General features: G+C 36.1%; 1 protein-coding gene across 10 annotated transcripts in view; it reads right to left on the bottom strand.

Moving 5' to 3' along the window:
- The window catches only part of phldb2b (pleckstrin homology-like domain, family B, member 2b), a 313,692-nt gene that overhangs the window by 129,796 nt on the left and 159,326 nt on the right, over positions 1 to 24,570 (bottom strand). For all 10 annotated transcript variants that reach the window (XM_051926504.1, XM_051926502.1, XM_051926503.1 and 7 more), the window contains 3 exons: positions 14,322 to 14,714; positions 12,247 to 12,390; positions 4,515 to 4,652 (listed from right to left, as the gene is read on the bottom strand). In XM_051926504.1, the coding sequence (XP_051782464.1) occupies positions 4,515 to 4,652; positions 12,247 to 12,390; positions 14,322 to 14,714 (675 nt within the window). The remainder of the gene's footprint in view (positions 1 to 4,514; positions 4,653 to 12,246; positions 12,391 to 14,321; positions 14,715 to 24,570) is intronic.

The raw sequence follows: 24,570 nt of genomic DNA, 5'->3' as shown, positions 1-24,570 counted from the left end.
TGCTGTCTAAGCTTAAATATCACAATAAGACACATTTGGGTCAATTCACATAAAATCAACAGAGGCCTCCCAACTAACCATATTCGATTTGCTTCACACTTCATAGAAATAATGTTGTTAGGCCCAAAAAATATTGTGCAAAATTTTACGCTTGTATCTCCATTCGTTTCTGAGATATGGAAGCTTTAACAAGGAAGGTGTAGACCTATTTTAACTTTAAACAAGTGCTACTAAAAAATGACAATGTTCCGTAAGTCATAACTTGAACTGTTCATACCAGATGTATAAAATTTTCAGGGATTGTTCTGTAGTATTATATGTCTTTAACATCTAAAATAGTTGGTGTATAGTTGCATATTTGTCAATTTATAGTTTTCTGAAAAATGCATAAAAAATGTACTTCATGTTGTAGTGCAATTTTGGCCCTCTATATCTCTAGACTAAATTACATCACATCTTTCAAATTTTGAGTAAGTATTACTCTTCTTTAGCAACTAGGTGCCTAATAAATAATCCTAAAGTGCCTCCGTGCAAGTAGATGTGTTTGTATGTTCCCTGAACTGGATCAGTGGGTGCTGAAATTAATAAATTATTTATTAGCATACATTTATTTGGAGTACTGGTTTATGTGATTTCATATTATAATCATTCTAGTTAGCCAATAAAAGGTGTCATTTTGCTTAACTTCTCACCACATCCATAAGGCCTAACATGGAACAACACCCTATTACTGTAATACCCCACAGAAACATGCAAGCAAAATAAAAAAAAAAACGAAGAGGAGGATCAAGACCACATATATGGTTACAGTCATACAGTGTAAAGGAGACTCAGGTACAAAACTATCAAAAGAAGGTGAAGTACATAAAAACAAATATGGAAATAAGCCAAATGAAATGAAAAATCCAATCATGAATGTTACAAATATTAAATATTATAATATGTTTAGAAAATTTCTCCTGCTGCACTTGTAGGTATTTATATATACAGTATATTTTTCCTATTCATTTTTATCCCCTTACTAGTTAACTCCTTTGTAGTGAATTGAAAGGTTGGGAAAATTAAAAGGGAACAAATATAAAGTGTTATACATTCTAAACCGAAAATGATGATAACAGCCCACCACACTTTATACATTACATTTCATGGAGCCTATGGAAAAATTATTTTGAAAGACCAAAGTTTTTTTTTTTCTGGAAATGTGAAGAGGCAGTTTTATTGACACAGCCACAAATAATGCTATCACAAAAATAAGACATTTGCTTAAAGCACTAATTAAGTAAGGAAAGGCTGACAGAGAGAATGAGCAAATAGATAAACTAACACAGAGCTGTACTTGTGTATATTAAGAACACAGATGGCCTGGGTGATTAACTTTCAAAAAAGATCCTCCCCATTCCTGCTCTTCAAATTGAAGCCATCTGCACTGGGCAGGATCATGTACATTCAAACCCTATGATTCAATGTCAGATAGCTGGCAGAGTTAACTAGATACGCCGGAAGATCTTTACTTAGAAATTATGAGTGCTGTTTATCCCATACCCAGCTCCATCTAATATTTTGCTACTTACTAAATATTTAGTACTAACAAAAAAATGCCTAAAAGTAACACGTTGTAAACACATCTGAACTCAATTATGCTCAATGTTTTCATTCTCTAAGCACAAACGAGAGAGGGCAGAGACAATGATTAGGCTATTTACTATTGTAAAAAACTAGCCATCTTCATTTTCCCAAAAACCAAGGGTCTTCTGTAGAACACCTCATAATAAACACTTTATCAATACTTTGTTCATTTGCATCTTAAACCAAGAATACAGTAACTGGATAACCTTCCTATATTTTTGCAGCCACTATAATAGGCATCACCTTTTTTTTTATTTGTACTAGCAAAACAAACCCTTGCAAAACAAAAGTAAAACATTATGCACTTTATGTCATTAATATAACACCAATGTAAACATATCAACAAAATAAAGTTTACCAAACAGCTGAGATCTGAATTGATTGTATATTCAATCTGCCAGCTTATTACTGATGCTAGATGGTCCACTGAATTTACAAGTTAATGCCACTTTTTCCTATCTGATTATAATCCCAGATGTGTATTCCCCAGCCAGCTGGGCCAAGCCAAAAGTGTATCCGAATAGTCTTAGACTAACAGTGTTAGAGAAAACCAATTCTTTATCTTAAATACAGACTATATTCCTATATGATTGTTTTTATACATCATTTTCATTTTAACTTGTTCTATTGACATTTTGCTACATTGCTGTTATAAATTCGCTATTCTAAAATGAGAACTTAAACATACAAGCAGATGTCTTTTAGTAACAAATCTTGACAGTTTAGCTCAAGTTCACCTAGAAATATGCAAAGTAAACAGCAAATTTGATGGATGATATACAGTAAGCACAAACACATTCTGACTAAAGTCAGTGGCTACATTTTGTTAAACCCATGTCCACAATAGATTTGGTTTTGTCTTTATACTTAAAATAAAAGTTGAAGTTCATTGTATAAATAAATGCGTCTTACTTGCAATAAGCTACGGAATGCTTAAAATCAAAATAAATCTTTCCATTACCAGGAACATTGCATGCAAACTAAGTGTCAGCAAAAATCTGACATGAAAGCCTCTTAAATATTGATAAAAGCCATACACATTCAGACAGTCTGCTGTCATGCAGAAGATAGTCAGTATTTAGACAATGTGGACTTTTCATTTTATACAGCAAACAACAACTTGTTCTCACCCCAATCGGGTGACTCTGGGCTATGACATCTGTTTGCCCTCCAACCCCACCCCATTTGGTAAAACAGTACAAAAGTATGTGTGTGTGTGCGTGTGTGTTTGCGGGGGGGTAATAACAGGATAATAAAAAACACTATATAATTTCACACAAATTTCAACACACTCAAATATGGAAGAATATGATAGTTTGCCTCAGAGGACAAAAAATACTAATTTTAGGAACTTGTCTCAAATTGTCCAGATAGAATAGCCGTTCTTAAAATTATCTTTTTACTCCTGTTTCTCTTTGCAACATGAATGTCATGAGTGGTAATCTCCCTTTATACCTTATGTCAAAGTGTATACATCTACTCTTTATATATAAAATTCTAAGCCTAAAAGTGCAACGATTTTATGTAACTTTTTTGTCACGCTTTAAATCAGGCTTATTTTAAAGCCTACATATATACAGTATGTTTGGCATCATTCTTTTCAGAATTTATCTAACTTCAATGTGATGTTTTTAGATTTTCTGCTTATTCTGTATTTTAAATTATAAACTAAAAAAATATCAAGAACTCACGTCCTGTGAGACAAGACTTTGTGCCAACAAATTTAACCATGCCCGGGGCCAGAAATTAAAAACAAAGTAGATGACAAAGACAGCTGCTGTACCGGCTTTTAAATGTTCGAAGCGCCATGCGAGATGCAGATCATGCGGCATGGTGGCAGCAGCAAGCCAGCAGCTGATCGAGAAAAGAGGAGGTCAAAAAAAAAAAAAAAAAAAACCTATTTGTTTCCCATTGTATCACAGTTTAAGAGGTAGTTTCGGAGGAGCGACTGTGTCTCCTTGGGGTGCGTTCAGCCCCCCACTTCACAACATGAGCGGCAGAGACGCAAAGTGGCTGGCTAGTAGCGCAGGCCACTGAGGTTGGCGAGCGAAGCGAGCAGGGAGTTAGCCCCCTTGTTGTTAAATAAAAACAAAAGAATTAAGAAAATGGAAAAAAAAATACTTATCACCTTCACTAAACAGGTAAATACTGTACTGTACGTTCACTTGATCATTAACAATTCAACAGTTATTTCTGTACCTTGTTGGAAGAGGCCAGAGTCTTTATTAGATACAAAAGTCAAAAGGAAGGAAACAATAGTGCAAGGGACATCAGCCCATTGCATGAAGCACACTCCCGTATTCTCTGTCTCTCAGACACACAATCTCACACCAAGGAAAGTAGTGGCATATGAAAAGTTTACTCTGTGCAATGACTGCTGTACAGTACAGCTGAACAAAAACCACAAGCAAAAAAAGTCACTAAAATATGTGTAAAAGCTGTGCAATATCAGTTCTAGATCTTTTGGGATTGTAGAATGCTAATCAGTTATACATTCTCAAGTGATGGACTATTAATAGTAGGATAAGTGGCATTCAGTCCCACAAAAATGAAGAAAAAGTTCTACATTTCTTCAATACGTATGTGGTATATCAAACTGACCAACATGTTCACATCATTTGTCAGCAGGTGTGGGATCCACTTACCTCAATTCATGGTCTGGATTTGGAACTGCTAGTATTCTAGGACTTATCCAGAGGTCATAAATATGCATAGATTAAGTGCACAAGAAGCATTTATTTTCTTTTAAAGTTTAAGAAAGAATTTTTACAGAGAAACAAAATTGCTAACTTTAACAGCTGTTCTATGTATCACAAGCTACATAAATTTACCTTAAATCACAACAAAAAGGACCTTTCAGAACATAATAAAAAAGATGTACATCTTACCTTGCATTTTTCTGAAATAACATTAGTCTCAAGCTCAGCTATCTTCCCATTCAGTTGGTCCAAAACTTCTTTTTCATGTTGCAGCTGTGTCATTTCTGAATCATGTTCCCCATCCAACAATGCACGTTCCATATCAAGCTGAAAAATAAACAATTAATCTTCATAATCAGTCACTAAATTAAAGAAAGTTCTTTGGCAATACTATGACAGAATACTCTGACAGAAACAGGATACATTATATCTATCCTGTTTTTTAAACTTTCAAACAGATGCAGATTATCAGTGCAAACACATATGTACTGTATAAAAAGATTACATCTCATTTCTAGTGGTGGAAAAATAACTGCATTCATTTGAAATGAATAAGATGCATGTGTCAGTACAGAGTGTCTTACATTTAAATATAGAGATTTCTGAATTGGTATATTCTATGTAATGACAGTTTAATACTGCGCAAGGAGTTATAAGTCATTAAGCATGAAATCTTAAAGCAGAGGGAGGCTCTCTCTGATGTTTGTGGCTTTCCCTTTTTTAGTCTTTTGTGTATGAACTCTGTGTTTTTTTTTTCAACATAACTGGCTTCCAGTGGCGTGATTGTTACTAGTGTCCAAAAAATAAAAAAGTATGCCTACTTTGGACAGTTAACTGACTAGAAGGGATGAGCAAGCAAAATTACCAGAGAGCAGGGTATGACTTCATCAGGAGTCTCAGAGGAAAAGTAATACTAGCAGTCAAATGACACACCAGGTAATAAGTAGGGGCCAACCAGTGAGCAAGTAAGCCTTGGCATGTGCTGTTAAGTACCTGTAAGTACCATGGAAGTTTGTGCACTGGAAACACTGCATGGCTGGAAAGAATGTAAGTGGACAAGATTAACTCAAAGTCCAACATGTGGCAGCAAAGTGATCCCCCTACTGACTTGTAGGACTAAGAAACTGCCTTGGAGATGTGATTTTCTAAGGATCACTCATTGGTATAGGGACATCAGGGACTGCTAGCAGGCAAACATATATAGGAGACCATTCACTGTCTGACCCGAGTCAAATCTTTAGTAATTTGTTTAGGTGAAAATTTTGAAGGAACACTGCAAAAACTGGTAGAGGTTACTGTTAGGCAACACATGTGTTCTCTAATGCTGTCAGAGACAAGAAATTGCTTCTGCTAATTATGTAACATTAAGTTTTTTTGACAAAATATTTAAATAAAAATCTATTTGAATTGTCTTTATTTGTGTTAGCATACTTAAGCTTGCTAAAATTATCCAAGGCAAGGTTCCAACTCTTTATTTAGTGATGTATATTATTGCACATATTTAGGCTTATTTTGCATTATATTGTCTTTCTCTTACAGAAAACCTTGAGGCAGTCATGTGAATAATGATCACAAAATAATGTAAAAGTAATTGTTAAACAAACAAAAAAAAACTACAACTTGTTAGTAGAGATGAACAATTTATAGACAAGAAAACAAAAATACACAGAGCTTCCTAGTAAGTCCGCCCTATTTAAAAATAACAAGCGTCTACAATACAGTATATTCATTTTTTTATATATACAATGTGACATTTCCCTTTAAATATTTATATAAATTGTGTACACTAAAACCTCTTACCTAAAGCATTGATTTTTTTCCTTTGCACAGGTTTCCTGGAATTGCAGGAAATGCATAAAAATCATACCAGCATAAATATTTTCAGGATATGAATGAACTAAAAACAAATGACTACTAATATAAACTCAAGTTTATTTTAAGTTCAGCTACAAAAATGAATCCAAAATAAGGGGAAATACCATAACAGGAAGAAAACTGAAATAAGATGGATATTACAATTTTTTCATGTTTTTTTCTTAAATATGTCTTAAATTTACATAATTTATTAGCTGTCAGAAAACATCCCACTCTTTTCCTCCCAGTTGTCTGCTTAAACGTCCTCAAATTTTCCTATAGTAGAGTCTGTAATCTAATATCCAAAACACTGCAGTTTCCAAATTGAAAAACCACACCAATGTTTGGTGCACCACCAGATATCTAATTTCCTATTAACACTGACAACATGCTTACACATCATTATATTTTCAATAGTTTTTTCAATTGCAGAAACATTTTAGTAATAGACTTCCCCTCAGGAAAAAAAGAGAAAACCAATTGTAACATTTACAGTTCTTTCTATGTATTTCCAGTAGCTACATAAATTGTCAGCTACAATAATATGTAATAACATATCCAAATCATACATTTTAGTTTGCTCCATTAGAACAAAACAAAGGATAAAAACACGGACAATGCATGATGATAAATCTGTACTTACCATAAACTTAACCTGCGTACATGAAAGAATAACTACAATTTTCACCTTACACTTCAGCTCTTACTTTGCTCAGTACTACTTTTAGTCACCTAACCCAGTGGTTCTCAGTTTCAGTCCTGAGGGCCCTCTGTGGCTGCAGGTTTTCTTCCTAACATTTTTTTTTAAATTGGATTCCTACCTTAAGTAAGCTGTTATTTCCCAGATTCTTTGCTTTTTTATTGATGTAAAAAATACAAACAGGTTATGCAATGTCATATTTTACTGAAAGAAGTAGGAACGTATATGTTTTAGAGGAGTAAGAATTACTTCTTTTTTTTAACGTTTTAATTATTTAGAATTAGATAGATAGAGACTGATAGATAGATAGATACTTTATTAATCCCCAAGGGGAAATTCACATACTCCAGCAGCAGCATACTGATAAAAAACAATATTAAATTAAAGAGTGATAAAAATTCAGAGTTATAATTCAGAATTATTCAGAGTCATTTGCGCTGGTGTCTTCTCTGCTTATCATTAACTAGGGGGCTCCGCCCCCTGCTCGCTTCGCTCGCCAACCCCTGGTGTTGGGAAATGACAAAGAGCGTGATGTATGAATGAGATATAGAATAGTGTGAAGGTGTAGATGATGCAAATAGAAAGCAAACAATAAAGTGTGTGGCACAGTGTAAAGGGTTATTGGAAAATTTCTTTGCACACGCCTTTTAAGTGTAAAAGGTAATTTCAGGTCAGAACTTGTAAGGTCAATGAAGATGGTCATTGTCGTGATCAGAGTCAACTTTGTCAGAGCTTAGAAAGAGTTGTGTCTCTCCAGGAAGTAATGCAATGACTTGGGTATTTATGTTTTCTACATTAATATTGTTTGGACATAATATAGCGCGTTGTGTTAAAAGGGGCATTTGGTCTAATGAGATTGCTGTTCCAAATATCTCTGTAACTAAGTCGTCGCAGATAAAGGCTTGAGGAATTGTACTAATATCTGGGTGAAGTCTATCTGTATTGGTGAGTGTACCATCTCCCAGATGTAATAACCAATTGTTATGATCTGGATCTGGACATCGCATGTTTTGTACTAACTGTATCTTTTGAAAGCAATGTCAATTGTCTGCGTATTTTAAGGTGCACTGAACAATAGCTGAGCGCATGGCATGTGGAACAATAGCTAAGCACTGTCTAAAATCTCCTCCTAATAAAAGTACCTTTCCTCCAAAGGGAATATTATTATTCATCAACGTTTGTAGAACTTTATGAATGGTGTTGAGTAAGTGACTGGATGCCATTGTACATTCATCAATAATTAACAGTTTTGCAAGACGGATGTCATGTTCAGTGCCACTGTTCATGTTCATAGTGGATACCGATTTGTAGGATGTAATGCAGTTCATAAAGTTTTCACTTTCAGGTACATCGTTAGTTAGAAGGTTCTGTAGATATTCAGGATATGAATGTAAAGGAGGCAGTCTAATTTGACCCTTTTGACAACAACGTGTAAATTCATTACTTGTATTGTCAGTTGTTTCTTCAGGGAAGTTAAGTGAATGACAATGATTGCAAATGACATTCATTAATCCCAATGAATTTTCCTGAATAGTGGACTCATTATTGAACGCGTTGTCAGCTAACTGGTGCAAGTGTTTAGCAGGTGTCTGTCGTTGATGTCCGTGACGTGCATCTTTTGCTTGTGCCGTTTGAGAGGCGCGTTGTTGTATGTGTAGTATTTGGGACGTGTTGTTTTGGAGCTGTAATCGATTTCCCTGTGCTGTGTGAGAAGCCCATTGTAGTCTACTGCGTGCATTGTTTGTATTGGGTCTTGCTCGTTTTTGTATGTCGGTCAGTTGAGCTTTCTCTTTTTGGAGACTTGCCTGCTTGTTTTTCGGCATTCCAGATGCGCGGTGTAGACGTCTGCGTTTATTTATTTTGTCCCTTTGCTGCTGTTTCTGTATGTCTGAGACGGGAGGTGTTTCGTTTTGAATCCGTGCCTGTTTCGATGCAGCACTTTGAGATGCGTGCTGTATGCGTCTACGTTCAGTGTATCTGACCATATGCGCTCGTTTCTGTTAATGTGTTAGTTGAGCTTTGCGTTTTTGGAGCCGAGACATTTTTTCTTCCGGAGGTTCAGAAGCATGTTGTATGCACCGCCATGTATTTTGTTTTTTCATGTGGGTTCGTGTGTTTGGTCCCGTTATCCGAGCCGTATCGTTTTGTACCTGTGATCGTGTATTCATGACTTGTTTGTTCTTCAGCGTGAGAAATATGGATAAGTAATAAGGAGGATCGCACTCACTGTTAATATGGAGCCTTTTCTGCAGTTGAATGGTTAATAGTGCTTCAGTGTAAGGAGATCCACCTATGCTGCATAGTGTGAAGGTGTTGAGATGACGTATGTTTAATACGGACGGTTCCTTCAGAAATGGGGCTTTGGGTGTCACTTCTTATTGATGTTAGAGTGTTTGTGGGTCTGAATCGTTGTTTTTGTGAATGTTTCGTGTGCCATGTCCGTAGTCTGTCCCGTTTCGTGTCTAATGGGCTTTGTGTGGCGGTCACGGCTTCTTTTTTTTGGTGTGCTAGGAGCTTGTTGAATCCTCCTCTTTGTGTGCGTCCCGTTTCGTGTGCAATGGGATTCGTGCGGCGCTGTGTGCTTTGCCGGCGTGTGAGGAGGGGGGGGGGGGATGTTGCTTGGAGGGGGTGGTGGGATTGGTGGGGCGCGAGCGGCTTCTTTTTTTTTGTGTGCCAGGGGCTTGTTGAATCCTCCTATTTGTGTGTGTCCTGTCCGTTGCTTGTAAGGGTGGGTGCGGCCTCTTTTTTTTTGTGTGCCAGGGGCTTGTTGAATCCTCCTCTTTGTGTGTGTCCCGTCCATTGCTTGTGGGGGGGGGGGTGCTTGGAGGTGGGTGTGGGATTTGTGGGGCGCGAGCGGCTTCTTTTTTTTGTGTGCTAGTTTCGTGTGCAATGGGTTTCGTGCGGTGCTGTGTGCGTCGCCGGCGTTTGACTCCTTTTTTCTGTGGTCGCGGCGCCTCATTTCTTGGGGCGCCTGCGCAGTACGTATTTCTTGGGGCGCTTGTGCAGTACGTCTTTTGCGTCCACGGCCCATGGCCGGATGTCCCTGCGTCCATCCGGTTTAACATTCTCGGTTAGTAATGTGGATTGCCAGTATTCAGAATCAATTAAGAAAGCAAACTCCCCAGAAAAAGTGAATTAAAAAACACATTAAAAGATACATAAAAAACAATGTATTCATTTCCTTTAAATGTAAATCTGACACTACTGTGCTTTTCTAAAGGCAAAATAAAAGGAAAAGGAAAATCAGTTAATTAAACAATCAGAACAAATAAAAGGAAAATGACTCACTGATTGTGAAATAAAAACCTGTAGCTAGCGTAAGACTGAACTTGAACAACTGATCTAACCAATAACGTATATTCATCATATAAAGTAACTTTTTTTAACCCATATTAGGAAAGCCTTGCACAAACTGAATCTACAGCATGAAATGTGCAAACTCATTAAATAATAATCTTCTTCTATAATACGTTACCGTGGCTGTTCGTTTGTCTGTCCAGGATTTTAAATCACCTGTAGCCTGCAAACTGTTTCACCTATTGACTTGAAATTTGGTACACATATACTACGTGATGTCTACTATCTGCTTTCAGGGTGGTGATTTTATTACTCTTTTTATTTTTATTTCATTGTAGAATCAACTCTCGGCAGTGTGCAGCAGGGCCACTGTGCAGCGCATGCGTATGGGCGCCGTTCTCATTCCCTACCACCTTCGCTAATCATTTTTGAGGCAGATTGAAGACTTAAGTGCCAGATTAAGTGATAGATTAAAGAAAATGTACTAAGTAATTGCAACACAAAAACTAACTTAATCAGTTTTAACATGAAAAGATGCCGACGAAAGAAGAGAAGCAGCGGGCCACTAGGGTGGAGTAAGGAAGAGCTGCTCAGGAAACAGCAAGCACATCAACCTCTGAGCAAACTAATGCTAAACGTACAGAGAAAGAGGATGAAAACTAGGAATGCTCAAGTCAAGTGTATTTGTGCAGTGCGCCGTTACTGGTCTACAATAAAAACAAATGCCACCAGATGTTACAGGTCCAGTACTACCTCTGGAAACAGACAGTTGTACTGTAATAGCATAAGATTTTCTAAATAAATTGTCATCATGTAAAGGATTGCTATCAAGAAATTCCTATATTTTAAAGTGATACAGCAATAAATAATCGAATTCTAGACACTGAATTATCATTGTATTATTATTTGAAATTGCTATTCTGTATGATTAAGTTTTTGTAGAAAACTTGTGCTTGGACTGTAATTACAAAATGATGTTTACTGTTGCCTTTATTCTATCTACAGTATATGGTTGTATTGAAGGTGCTCAGGTTTCATTAAACGTACTTCATTGTGTACACAGGCTTGTTATTACAATAAAAGCAATTTATTTCAGATCTTCCTTACATGATTTCCTAAACTGGACTATGAAAGGTCATGTAATTATAAAACTATTAAAAGTATAAGGCAGAGTTCCACTTCCATTTTGGGGTGGGGGGTTATACTTAATGAAATGGAACAGTGTACTGCTCTAGAAGGATCAGAGAGGGTTGTCTATCTAATGTTTATTTACTTTTTTATAGAACACATATACTGATACACCCATCAGTCAATTATAATAGAAGTTAGGGTAACAGAGCAAGATGCAGAGGACAGGAAGATATGGAAAAAGATGACCTGCTGTGGCAACCCCTAAAGGAAGCAGCCAAAAGAAGAAGTATTTACAAGAACCCTGCACACTTCAGGTTACTGAAGGTCTTTAACAACAAAGTAGTCAGAATAGACACTGATGACTTTGTGTATACTTCCTACTATTGAAAATATACTTTACAATTAATTTAACTGGTATTAAAATTCAGAGGGGCAATGCTACTGTATATAATCTTATGAATTACAATTTCTGTGACTGTTCTGTGACATTTTTTGACTGTAAATAAATAAAATGATTAAAAGAACACTTATAAGAGATACAGGACATAAAGGTCAAATTAAGAGTTTTTTTGTTACAATTTAAACAATGATAGGAGGCGTGGTCTTTTGGTCCTGGTACCCCTGCAGAATTTTTTTCCCCCCCACCTGGAGATTTTCTTTATTTCTTCTGTCCTCTGACCATAGCATCAGACTTGTTTTTGAGAATTAAAAACAAAACTAGAAATAAGTAATATTTTATCTATTACTTGCTATTTACGTGCAAATTTATTTACTTTCATTTATTACTTTTGGTATATTGTTTATTAATTCTTATTCTTATCTACTATATTTCTAATTTTTTTTCTTGCAGCATTTTATTTGACATCTTGTTAAGCACTTTAAGATACACTAAGCTATATAAAAATGTTCTATAGAAATAAATGTTGTTGGACAGTATACCTCACGTGCAGACTCCTCCATCTGATTACTGAGGTCTTTGATCTTCTGTTCCAGCTCCTCCAGATTATTAAGAACATGTATCCGCTCATCCTCCACACAAACTATTTCTTGTTTTATCCTCTCCTCTTCTAACGTGTTGGAAATCTGTAAACAGCCAAAAACAAGAATGCACTTGCTACTTGCATTAAAGTAAAAATATCAGTCATTTATTTAACATTCACAGAAGGTAATTTTAGATATTCAGTGAATATTGATTCAGATTGATATGATTTAGAAGAATATGTATTAAAATTGTTCAGAGCATACGGAGTGTTTATTTTATTTCTCATCTTTAACTGAGGAACATTCATGTGCTCCAGAGAGAGCAAGCTGAAATCTTGAAAGTTTCTTTTATGAATCTTATGCAAATTACTACTTCACCATGCCAAGAGAGAATGTTTATTTCTAACATTACACTTCTAATCTAATGGACTTGAAAGTGTAGTGATCAGCAACAAAAATGTATAGTCTATAAAAAAAGATTTGTCCCCTTAGGAGTTTTCACTTTTTATTGTTATACACCACTGAAACACTGTGGATTTAATTTGGCATTTCTGACACTGATCAACACCAATACTCCTTCACGTCACAGTGAAAAGAGATCTCTTAAAACAGAAAATAGATATGTTTTCACTTTGACATTAAAAAGTCTTTTTCTGTTGATCAATTTCAGAAAAGCCAAAGTAAATCCACTGTGAGCCTATATAATAATAAAATGTGAAAACTTCCATGGGGTGAATACTTTTCAAAGGCATTATATATAATGTAATAAAAGCGAGTGCTTAGGTTCATTGGTAACATATAGAAGCCCACAACAAGCAATTTCTTAAATAGGTAAAAAGAACTCTGATAAACATAACAGGAAAAAATTGAAAAACTGTACAGAAACTAAAATAATGCTCTAAGATGTGAAGCGTTCTTAATAAAAGAGGGCACTCACGTTCAAATGTGAAAATATTAATGTTCTCAATCACCGCATACATAGTTATCAGTTTTAGCCAAAAAACAAAACATCTGTTGACAAATGAACAGTGCTACGTTGTAACCTTCCTACAAATCTTAACTTCTTTACTGTAAACATTCCACTAAATGTATTAATTCCCCTGTTCATTTTCTTTTTACATTTTCTTGTTTGTGCCAAATTAAATACTGCAAATGAAATTTATTTGCATTTACCACCAATGCACAATTCTAATATATTATAAAAGTGGTCTCAGACTGAAAATTATGTTTTCATTATGATTTTCCAACAGTTCTGTTTTCTGCCATAATTTAATGGAATTTCTTAGCAGATTTAGGGAATCAGTGGAAAAAAATGTGTTTCCTCTGCCAAATATATGCTAATGTCAAATAAGTCTTGGGATATTGGGCATAGCTGTTATTCAAATCATCTTGTGAGTTTATTAACTATTATATTTGGTCAACATGTATTGATTTTATGGAATAAATTACCTAAGACCACAATTTATTACTACTATTGTACACTACAATTAAAGAAATGCAACTGATAGTACAGTAATAAAAGAATATTATTGTACTAGGTGAGATGGGGAAAAAAAAACAGAATTAAGTTATGAGAGGCAGATGGAATGTAAAATCTACACTTTTTTCCTGAAAATTACAATAACTTAGTATGTTTACAAATCTAACATGTATTAAAAATATATTAATGAATTAGCTTATCTCCTTGACACTTATGGTTCACCTTAACGCACATAAACTTAAACAAGGAATACTATATTAAAAACAGAGTTTACAATGCCTACATAATTTAATAAATGTTAATTACATGTGAACCATTAAAAACACTGGGGGAAGAAAAAAAACCGTAGGGAGTTGCTCCAGATGATCCACAGCTGAAGTTGAGTCTAATTAGAATAAAATATTAGAATCTAAAAAAGAGAAAAAAGTATCTGTAGGTATCCTTGATAAAACTATTGTGTTTAGAGTTTATATAAGTGGAAAATGTGAACAAAAAGATATGTAAAAATGCACACCTAAAATACAAAAAAAAAGTGATGTCAAGAAAATTATACCTTTGCTGATCGATGCTGTAAAGAGGCATTTGGAGAAAGCTGTGCACTAGAAGAGGACAGCAGTGTGGATTTCAAACTATCACTTAGCAGGAGCCCAAATCCTAAATCTCGGATATCTTTCTCACTGGTGCTGCTGTGATTAAATAGGGTGTTGCAATGTGATCCAGATAAAGAAACCGTTGGGGATCTGGAAGGATCTCTAGACCTTGAGTCATAACCATTTTCTTGACAAAGCAGTGAATCAGTGAACACTGGATCCTCATTTGTTAACTGGAGTTTCTCAAGTTCTTTGTTGATTTTTTGCAGGTCAGCCACAGTTGTAACTGCATTATCCTTGTCCGTTTTGGTCAGTTCCGAGCACAAGCTCATAATGGTCTCTAGACGCTGACGTTCCTACAGGAAGAAAGAAAAAAGTAAGCATTCAATATACAATACGGTATAACTTTGTTTAAGGCATTATGTGTGCTAAAGAAGCTGAAGCAGTAAACTGTGGAACAGCCTGAAAAATGATGAGGTGTTCATAGCATTTCTGCAGCACCTTTTTTGTTAATATAGTGTGACGTAATTACTCAAACCTAAATTTAATTATTAGTACTGAGAAAGTGCATTAGTTTTACTTTACCCTGTGAATCGTTAAAAAGGAGGATACATTTCAGGTTTGCAATTTGCTGTATTTTACATTTATTTATGAATAACTCTATATAGGTCATCTTTAAAACTGTCAAAGACTAATTGTTCTCTGAAAATAAAACTATAAATAAAGATACAGTCTGTGGAATAAGGAACAAAACCCCCTCCATGTTTTCCTCTGGGAATCACACATTTCTAAGAGAGGAATGCTGTATGGGGGGGGGGTCATCTAAATTTTAAATAAACAAACATAAAAAATGGCTCTTTTGAATATTCAAAAATTGTAGATTGAGGTGATTTCACCAGCTTTGTCTTCTACTTGGCTTGCAGTTGCAGTCAGATGGATGAGGTGAGGAAGATTCACAGACATACCATTACCTTTCACATAAGATACTATGAATAGGTGTCAAGTGGAGAACTTTGTTTCTTGGTGCAATGAGTAAAAGCAAAGAACTACTGCACCAAAAAGCCTCTGTATCAGGTCATTATTCAGGGACTAGCTGTAGAGGTGGTGAACTCCTACAAGTATCTTGGGGGCCCGCTTCAGTGACAGGTCAGACTGGTCTCGGAACAGAGAGAAAATATGTAAGAAGGGGCAGAGCACACTCTTCTTCCTTAGAAGACTGTGTTCCTTTAATGATGGAAGTGACATTCTTCACATCTTCTACAACTCTGTAATGGTCACTGCGATTTCCTACACTGTGGTGTACTGGGCTGGTAACATAACTTCAAGAGAAGCCCACCAAATCAACAAGATAATTAAAAGGGCAAGCTCAGTTAGGACACACTGTCAAACACCCTAGAAGTAGCAGAAAAAGACACAATTTAAAAAAAAACAAAAAAACAACAACTGAGTACCATTATGACCAATGCTGCACATTTGCTTTCTGACACACTCAGTACTTTTAGCCAATGAATTATTCAGCAAAAGTGTGTCAAGAAACTGGGGTTCCTTTATACCAACAGCAATATATCTGCATAATGCCTCGCTATGACTGTGATTACCACGTCAGAAGTATTATTTCTCTTTAGTTTTTTCTTTCTTTTCAGTCATTCTGGTGTACATTATATATTTTATATATATATATATATATATATATATATATATATATATATATATATATATATATATCTGCGGTGGGTTGGCACCCTGCCCAGGATTGGTTCCCTGCCTTGTGCCCTGTGTTGGCTGGGATTGGCTCCAGCAGACCCCCGTGACCCTGTGTTCGGATTCAGCGGGTTGGATAATGGATGGATATATATATATATATATATATATATATACTTTTCTAACTATTTATGTATTTATTTAAAAAGCTTCTGTAAAATGGCAAATTTCCCCCTGGGGACAAATAAAGTTCTATCTATCTTTATTTTTTCAGAAAGCATTCAGTCACCATGATCTATAATGAGGAGTCACATAGGTCTCATACAGGATGGAATTATACACATGACGGAGAAAATTTTCACAATCTTCCGTAAACCCAAAACTTGTACTCTGTACTTTTGAACACCAGGTAAAATATTAAAATTAACAGTGGTGAGTCCAACTTATTCAAAAAAATCGACAATTAATGTTATTAACTGAATTGAGAGAGCATTTTTTACATAATGAATACAATGAATTTGGTTTCCAAGTCTGGAAAAAATATTAGAATCTTTAATTATAACCATTGGTGGCAATAAGTTTGCATTATATGGACAAAGTTTTAATATGCGATTACCATATACACTCATGAATAAGCTGAGAAATTTAGGATCCAAAATAGACCAGAAAAAATTGGGTAGGCCTTACATCTTGACTGCTGCTTTTATCTTCTATATGATTACCGGACGCAGAACTAAAACTTCTATTTAAGTACAGAATTCATTAGGCAGCATAAAATATTAAAAACAATATTATGAAATTATGAACATTATTAAATATTTTTATAAGTGTTTTAAAGAAATATTCCACCCACAAATTATTTCTTAAACATTTCTTACCCCATATAATGTGTAGTGATGAAAGAGAAAATTTTTTTAATCTCATGTTTTCATGCAGAATGACTGAAAACTGTTTGATATAATGGAATTCAAAGGTGACAAATTCTGTCCAACAAATATGTGAAGAACAGCCACTGAAAAAATTCTTTAAAAATCTCATGTTACTGGTGTTGCATAATCCACATGTCCATTATCCAGTGAAATGCTCAGAGCATGCAAAATGTAAACAGGAAAGGCTCATTCCCATAATTCCGTGCTTCTGAATCGAAGACTTGCATCTCCTCTTCATTCATTGGTCAAGAGTACTGTCTTCAATAAATAACACAGAATTATAGAGCCTTTCCTGTTAATATTCAATTATATTTTTTTCCATATTAAAATATTTTAACAAAAATGCATGTGTTTTAAGCATATATAAGATAAAAAAGTTTTACATATGGCCTGCACTTTTTTCTCAAAGAATTCCTTTAAAGTACAACTCATATGTAGATTTTATCATTATATAGTTTAGCTGGATTATATTTACATCTGGCATTTAATTGCACCTTCAGTGTCAAGATCATGTCTGGATTGAGATTGGATGGACTCCGCATATATGCAGAGCAATTCAGGATTTGGTGGTCACTTGTGTTTATCTACTTAGCACTCTGAAAATCTGTATTTCGAATGGGATGAGGCAGCTTGTAATAACCAAACAAAAAAAAAAACAGGGGAAATAAAGGTGACATACCATACTGCCATAAAGATCTTCAGTGTTTTAGTATGATTGCAAAGATGCGACAGTCTCATGAAAGACATAGTAGTTCAGCTTCACCACCACTTTAAGCTGCAAAGGTAGATTCTATGGCTTACACAACTTTTGCCAAAGCCCTAAATAATGTTTTCTGTCTTTTGTGCTGTCTTGATTGTTATACGCAGAGAAAAAATGCATTTGCATTTCCATACATGTTATATATTGTTATCACTGATGCAAACGTTGCAGGGATGAATCGACAGGTTAACAAAAAAGCTTCTTTGATTACTGTTGTAAAAAATAAATGAGTGCAATGACAAATTTTACATTTTAAAAACTACAATCCCAACTCCAGAAATGTTGGGACAGGTATGGAAAATGCTAACAAAAATGAAAATAAGTTTGAACTAAAATAAAAACATCCTTTACCTAATCAACTGCATTGTTTTCTCAATACACATTATTTCTAAAATTGATGCAGGGGTGGTTAAAAAAAAAAAAATCAGGTAGTCTGGGCACCCAGGACTACCAGTTCTTAATTCCAGACAACCAAACTACAGACTCACAAAGCCTCGTGGGTTACTAAATGTTTCAGATCTTTTGTCCAGATGATGGTTTCCTAATCAAAACCAATCTGATAAAAATAAAAGACCTACTTATTCAAGCATGATCTTAATGTGGGTGTTGCTTCTAAAGAGAGATGCTTATAGCAAGCCAGATCATTCTGTTTATAATTACTGCATGAACCCTGCTCACAGACCACAATGAAAAGCGCGTGCACAGTCATTGACCAAAATGCATTTCTACTTATGGTGGCTCATCAATTGGGAGGTTACTATTCTCCTAGTCAGTTGCATATAGTGCTGGGCGGTATACCGGTTCATGCCGAAAACCATTTTTTATTTTTGTTATGATATGGATTTTTCTTATTCCGCAACACCGGTTTAACACTAGAATTCCCATCCTTCCTTTTTTTTTTGTCTACATAACCAATCACCACACAATTAACGTCACAATTAGCATTCTAAATGTTGAGGGAGCAGGAATATCATGAAATTAATGTATTCTGTGTGCTGCCTGCGCCTCCTCTTAGTGCAAGAGGAAGCCAGTTTAAGAGGCACGTAGTGATTAACATGGCTCGGGGAACACTTAACACAAAGCATTTAATGTGCTACATTAACTTATGACGGGGTTTGAGATAATCTAGTAAATGAAACATTGATTTTAGGATGAAGTTTAGTTTGCGGCATTCTACTTTAATGACAAAATAAACTGAGAATAAAGTAGAAATGTCGAGAATAAAGTCAATATGTCGACTTTATTCTCGACATATAGTTTTTTTTTTTCTTCACTGTGGCCCTAATACGCTTCCGTAGGGCTATACCACAAATAGCATTATAAATGCAAGTTGCAGTTTTATTATTTATGTATATAGCTTAGCTTGAAGCAAGGTCCATATTAACGCAATTTGCCTTAATGATGGTTCAGTTGGTAAAGATGTCATCACCAAGTTGCACTTGTTTTATTTTATTTTATTTTTATTTGGTGAATACTGTGTAATGGACCTGGGCTTGAAGTCTTGAAGTAATAGTATTATTACTGGAAGTTGCACTATTATTTATTGTTATTATTTATTAGTTTAAATATTATGCAGTTTAATGATGGTAAAGTTGTTTAAAAAGTCACTTTAACCTGTCAGTGGACAGAGATTGTTAACATTAACAGACAGTGTAGTTGGTTTACAAAAAATACTTACTATTTATTCCTAAGACATGTTCAGTGCAATACAACTTTTGACAAGCACCTCTGGATATTTTACTAAGTCTAAATGCCTCTTTGGATGGTTGAAAATATGATGTCAAAATTTTAGTTTAAGTTGTTTGCAAAATGTATTCAATAAAAAGGTTCTATATTTTTGACTGCAACTGTCATGCAATGTGATTCCTTGTCTTCATTAGTGCCACCCCCTTGAAAACTATCAGTTTACGGGGCCATGCAAACCTGTATTAATACTTGTGTGCACATTAAAATTTTTTTTTGTATAATGTACAATTCTCATGATAGTGGAATAGGTTATTCTTAGCCAGTCTACTGCAGTAATTGCAGTGGAAAACGTGGTTAACATTCACTCATGCATGGGGAAAAAATACCGTTGAATACCGTGAAACCGGTATAATTTTGAAAAATACCATGATATAGAATTTTGGTCATATCGCCCAGCACGAGTTGCATACAGTACCTAACAATTTTATGGAAGTGAGACTCTATTGAGAGAAGAGTTGTACCTGCTGTTACTGGTTTTTAGAGGGGCGGATCTATTAACCAAAAATGGCGAAGGGAGGGTGAGCATAATATTCTCATAAGTGAGGGACTTATATGAAAAACAGATGCACTACAAATATTTTTGCATGTCTTCTTTGCGTTTTGTTGAAGACCTGTTGCATCATATTCACCCTATCAGCATTCGCATAACCATCCTTTCCTTGAATTTTACACTTTTGACTTCGCCACATAGTTAGAAAAAATTTAAGTGTGCAGCACATGGCAAAAACCCCGGGCATGCAAGCTAGCGTGTTGCTGCTTCTGACATCATTTTTGCCATGCGACCCTTGAAACCAATACAGATACATCAAGTATTAACCAGGCTTACCGTGCACTCAGCCACTAGTGAACAATACTGTATATTGAAATTGTGCAGCAAATCTGTAAACCAAGCAAGAGAAACAAATAGCATTAACTGTTAACTAACAGGGGTAGTGAGGGCAAGAACGACAAAAGTTAATAATTGAATCCTCTTGTCGTTTATCGCAATATAAAAAAAGGTAATAAAGGCACACTTTGTTATGGATTAAAAAAATAAAAACTGGTCCACTCCTGCTTCAATACAAGACAGAAGTGAAAAGAATCATACTTACAAGCACCCCTGTGACAAAAATAAATGGAATATAACTTTTCAAATTTTGGAGGAACATTTTTAGCGGATTAAATATGGATGATATTTCAGAAAGTGGCGATGACTGCAGGAATGGAACAGCATCACAACCAAGTCACAGAACGTACTGTGCTGTATGCAGAAAGTATCAAGAAACCACGATTAAAATCCTTTGTTTCAAGGCAAAATTAATTTCAGGATTGAAAAGAGGAGAAAGCACAATAACATTAGACTGTTTACTATACAAGGCGGCCTGCAAGATTTAACAATTGCTGATGAAGTGCTGAGTTATTTCATGAAATGCACAGCTTGGAAACAATTATGTTCACTGATGCAGCAGAAAACTTCTTTTCAACTGGCAGAGCTTGCTACTGCTGAAGCAATGACCTAAACTGTTCAACAGCTTGATAATCACACGTGGTGGCTTCAATGATCCAACAATGCTCCAGACACAAATTTTCAAGGGCTCAGCCTTGAGAAATTGATATTAGACTTTCAAAATCAGAGGGCTATACTCCATTACAAACAGATCTTGCACTCCAAGGTGAATCTTATAAAACATAAGATGCTACCATTAACTGATAAGTACTCTAGGCTCCTAACAGGTATAATGGAGGTTATGAAAATGTACCTTAATATTAGCCCAAACACTGAGTTTAAATATGTTTTCTTAGGCATAAACCTCATCTCTACAAACAAGAGAACTTGCTTAAAATGGTCCACATGTGACATATTGTAATGCAGCCATATACACAGATCACTGGCTGTGATCAACTAAAAGTGTGACACACTGTAAAAGACATTCTGCACCATAGGATAACCCTGAAGGTCAAAATTAAGATGTTTTTGACAGAGAAAATAACTAGTGGGGTCTAAATTAAGCCTGATAACAAAATTTGAGAATACAACATTGGTTCAGAATTTTAGTTCCAAGTTTGATAATATATTTTTGTGTACACTGGATAAAGACCATGCTTCATCATGACATAATCGCTTAAAATCATCTATTTACTAAATTACTCTCTTCCATGATGCTGATTGTGTTTATCTTGTGGTAAAGTGCTATGCAAAACTTTATAAATATAGATAGCTGTAAAAATTGCAGTTAACCCACCACCCCATATATAAAGCTAAGGTGGTAGTCAAGCAAACTACCATATGCATTTGTCTATTACTATGATGCCTGTAACACACTCCAAAAAAGTTGTGAAAGGGGTAGTTTGGGACTAATAAGGATGTGACAAGATGACATAAAAAGGTTAGGTAATCATGTTCTAGTATATATGGATACCCTAAAAAAGGACTAGTCCTTCAAGGACAAGGACAGGTTGAGTCTCGCCAATCTGCCAACAGATGTCTAAGTGAATTAATTCAGCACTTTGAGAATATCATCACCCAAACCCAAATTAGTAGTATTTTGTGCATTACATCCTATACAGTGCACAATATAATTTAAAAGATTCAAGGAATCCAAGTCAAGAGTTAAGCTAAAAAACGATTCTGAAAGCTTGTGATCTCTGATCTCTCAGACGTCACCATCTTAAAAAACAGTCGCGTGTCTAATGGATTTCATGAAAAGGGCTCAGGAATAGTTTGGTAAACCTTTGTCAGTCAACACCATTCACTGCTTCATCCACAGATGCAAGTTAAGAATTTAAATCAGAAGCCACAGATCAACACTGTCCAAAACCACTGCTGAGTCCTTTGGGCTCGGTTTCACCTAAGATGAAAATAGCACAATGGAATTGTGTGTTGTGATCTAAAGAATCAACATTTCAAATAGTTTTTGGAAAAAGAGCCATTGTATTCTCCGGGCCAAAGAGGAAAAGGACCATGAAAGCTGTTATCAGTGTCCAGAGCGAAAGCCACCATGGTGATTGTGTCAGTGCCCTTGGCAGGGGTAACTTGCATAACTGAGGGTACCATTAATGTAGAAAGACAAGTACACATTAATAGAACATAAGCTGAAATCCAGATGCCATGTTATCCCTGGATATTTGGCAGCAGGACAATGCTTAACCTCATTGTGCCCAGATTGGAAGTGCATGGCTGTGTAGCACAAAGTTCAGGTAAGAGATTTGCCTACATGCTTGTAGTCCTGACCTTCCTCTGACTGCAAATGTGTGACTGACTGACAGACAGACAGACAGACAGACAGACAGACACACACACACACACACACACACACACACACACACACACACACATTCATTCATTATTAATCCCAGGGGGAAATTCACATACTCCAGCAGCAAAAACTGATAAAGAACAATATTAAATTAAACAGTGATAACAATGCCGATAACAATGTAGGTATACAGACAGACAATAACTTTGTATAATTTTAACGTTTAAAGGGGTGGGATTGAAGAGTCACATAGTGTGGGGGAGGAATGATCTCCTCCGTCTGTCAGTGGAGCAGAACAGTGACAGCAGTCTGTCGCTGAAGCTGCACTTCTGTCTGGAGATGATACTGTTTAGTGGATGCAGTGGATTCTCCATGATTGACAGGAGCCTGCTCAGTGTCCGTCGCTCTGCCACGGTTGTCAAACTGTCCAGCTCCGTGCCTACAATAGAGCCTGCCTTCCTCACCCGTTTGTCCAGGCGTGAGGCGTCCCTCTTCTTTATGCTGCTTCCCCAGCACACCACTGCGTAGAAGAGGGCACTCGCCAAAACCGCCTGATAGAACATCTGCAGTATCTTATTGCAGATGTTGAAGGACACCAGCCTTCTAAGGAAGTATAGCACATAGGCCCTGTACAATTTTTGTACTGTAGCTCAAGACCTGCATAATGGGTGAATGGGGGAAAATTGCACTTGCTAAAGTTAACTAACTTGGGCCTTCAGGGTCCAAACACTTTAGAGATATTAAAAGAAATGGTGAGGTTATACAGTGGTAAACAGTGATAAACACTTGACTTTTGTTAGGTCACATTCATAAATATGAATTGTTGGAGGTATGAATTTGTGAGGGCGGCACGGTGGCACAGTGGGTAGTGCTGCTGCCTCGCAGTTAGGAGACCTGGGGACCTGGGTTCGCTTCCTGGGTCCTCCCTGCGTGGAGTTTGCATGTTCTCCCTGTGTCTGCGTGGGTTTCCTCCGGGCGCTCCGGTTTCCTCCCACAGTCCAAAGACATGCAGGTTAGGTGGACTGGCGATTCTAAATTGGCCCTAGTGTGTGCTTGGTGTGTGGGTGTGTTTGTGTGTGTCCTGAGGTGGGATGGCACCCTGCCCGGGATTTAAACAATTATGGTATGCAGATGTTCACAAGGTAAAATCTGTGCAAATTTATGAAACATGTTGAAAACTGGTTCAGTACTATAAACAGGAGAGAAACTCAGGAATCAGCATTGAAGGGCAAGCCAAAAATTAATACTCTGTCTGATCAATGTGTTCAGTGAAGTCAAACCATACTTCAAGAAATCTGGAAATAAGCAACAGAATCTAGCTGCCGCCAACCTCCAGAACTGTGCAAGTACAGCAGGAAGGGAAAATGGATTGACAGTTATCCAGCCCATATACACACCCACAATGCCTTCAGTCTGCAAGAACCCTTCTTCAGTTTCACTTCTTGTCAAGAGTCTGACAATTGTCAAGTAAACCAAGTGACATAAAAGTGCAATCTAATTTGCGTAACTCTTACATCAAGATTTTTGGTTGTGTTTTGCAGCTTTGGAAAACTGACTTTGTTGTAATGAACTTTGCAGATAAAAGGGACTTCACTGTAATTAAGGTTTTTTTCACATTAGTTCTATAAGAATCTGGACAGGGCAAAAAATAAATTGATAAGACATTTAAGATTGCATTACAGAGTACAATATGCTGACTTTCAACAATTTTGGATACTATGCTGTAGCAGCTTGCCTCAAGTTGGATGAGCATATGAGCAAGTAGTGGATTTAATTTTGATGGATCTGTGAGCAACATGAAAATAACTGCTCTACTGGTGGTACTTTGTACACCAAGGAT

This window comes from Erpetoichthys calabaricus, chromosome 4 (assembly GCF_900747795.2).
Source record: "Erpetoichthys calabaricus chromosome 4, fErpCal1.3, whole genome shotgun sequence".
NCBI lineage: Eukaryota > Metazoa > Chordata > Cladistia > Polypteriformes > Polypteridae > Erpetoichthys > Erpetoichthys calabaricus.
Note: the sequence above shows the minus strand (reverse complement) of the source record. Positions and strands in the feature narration are given on the sequence as shown.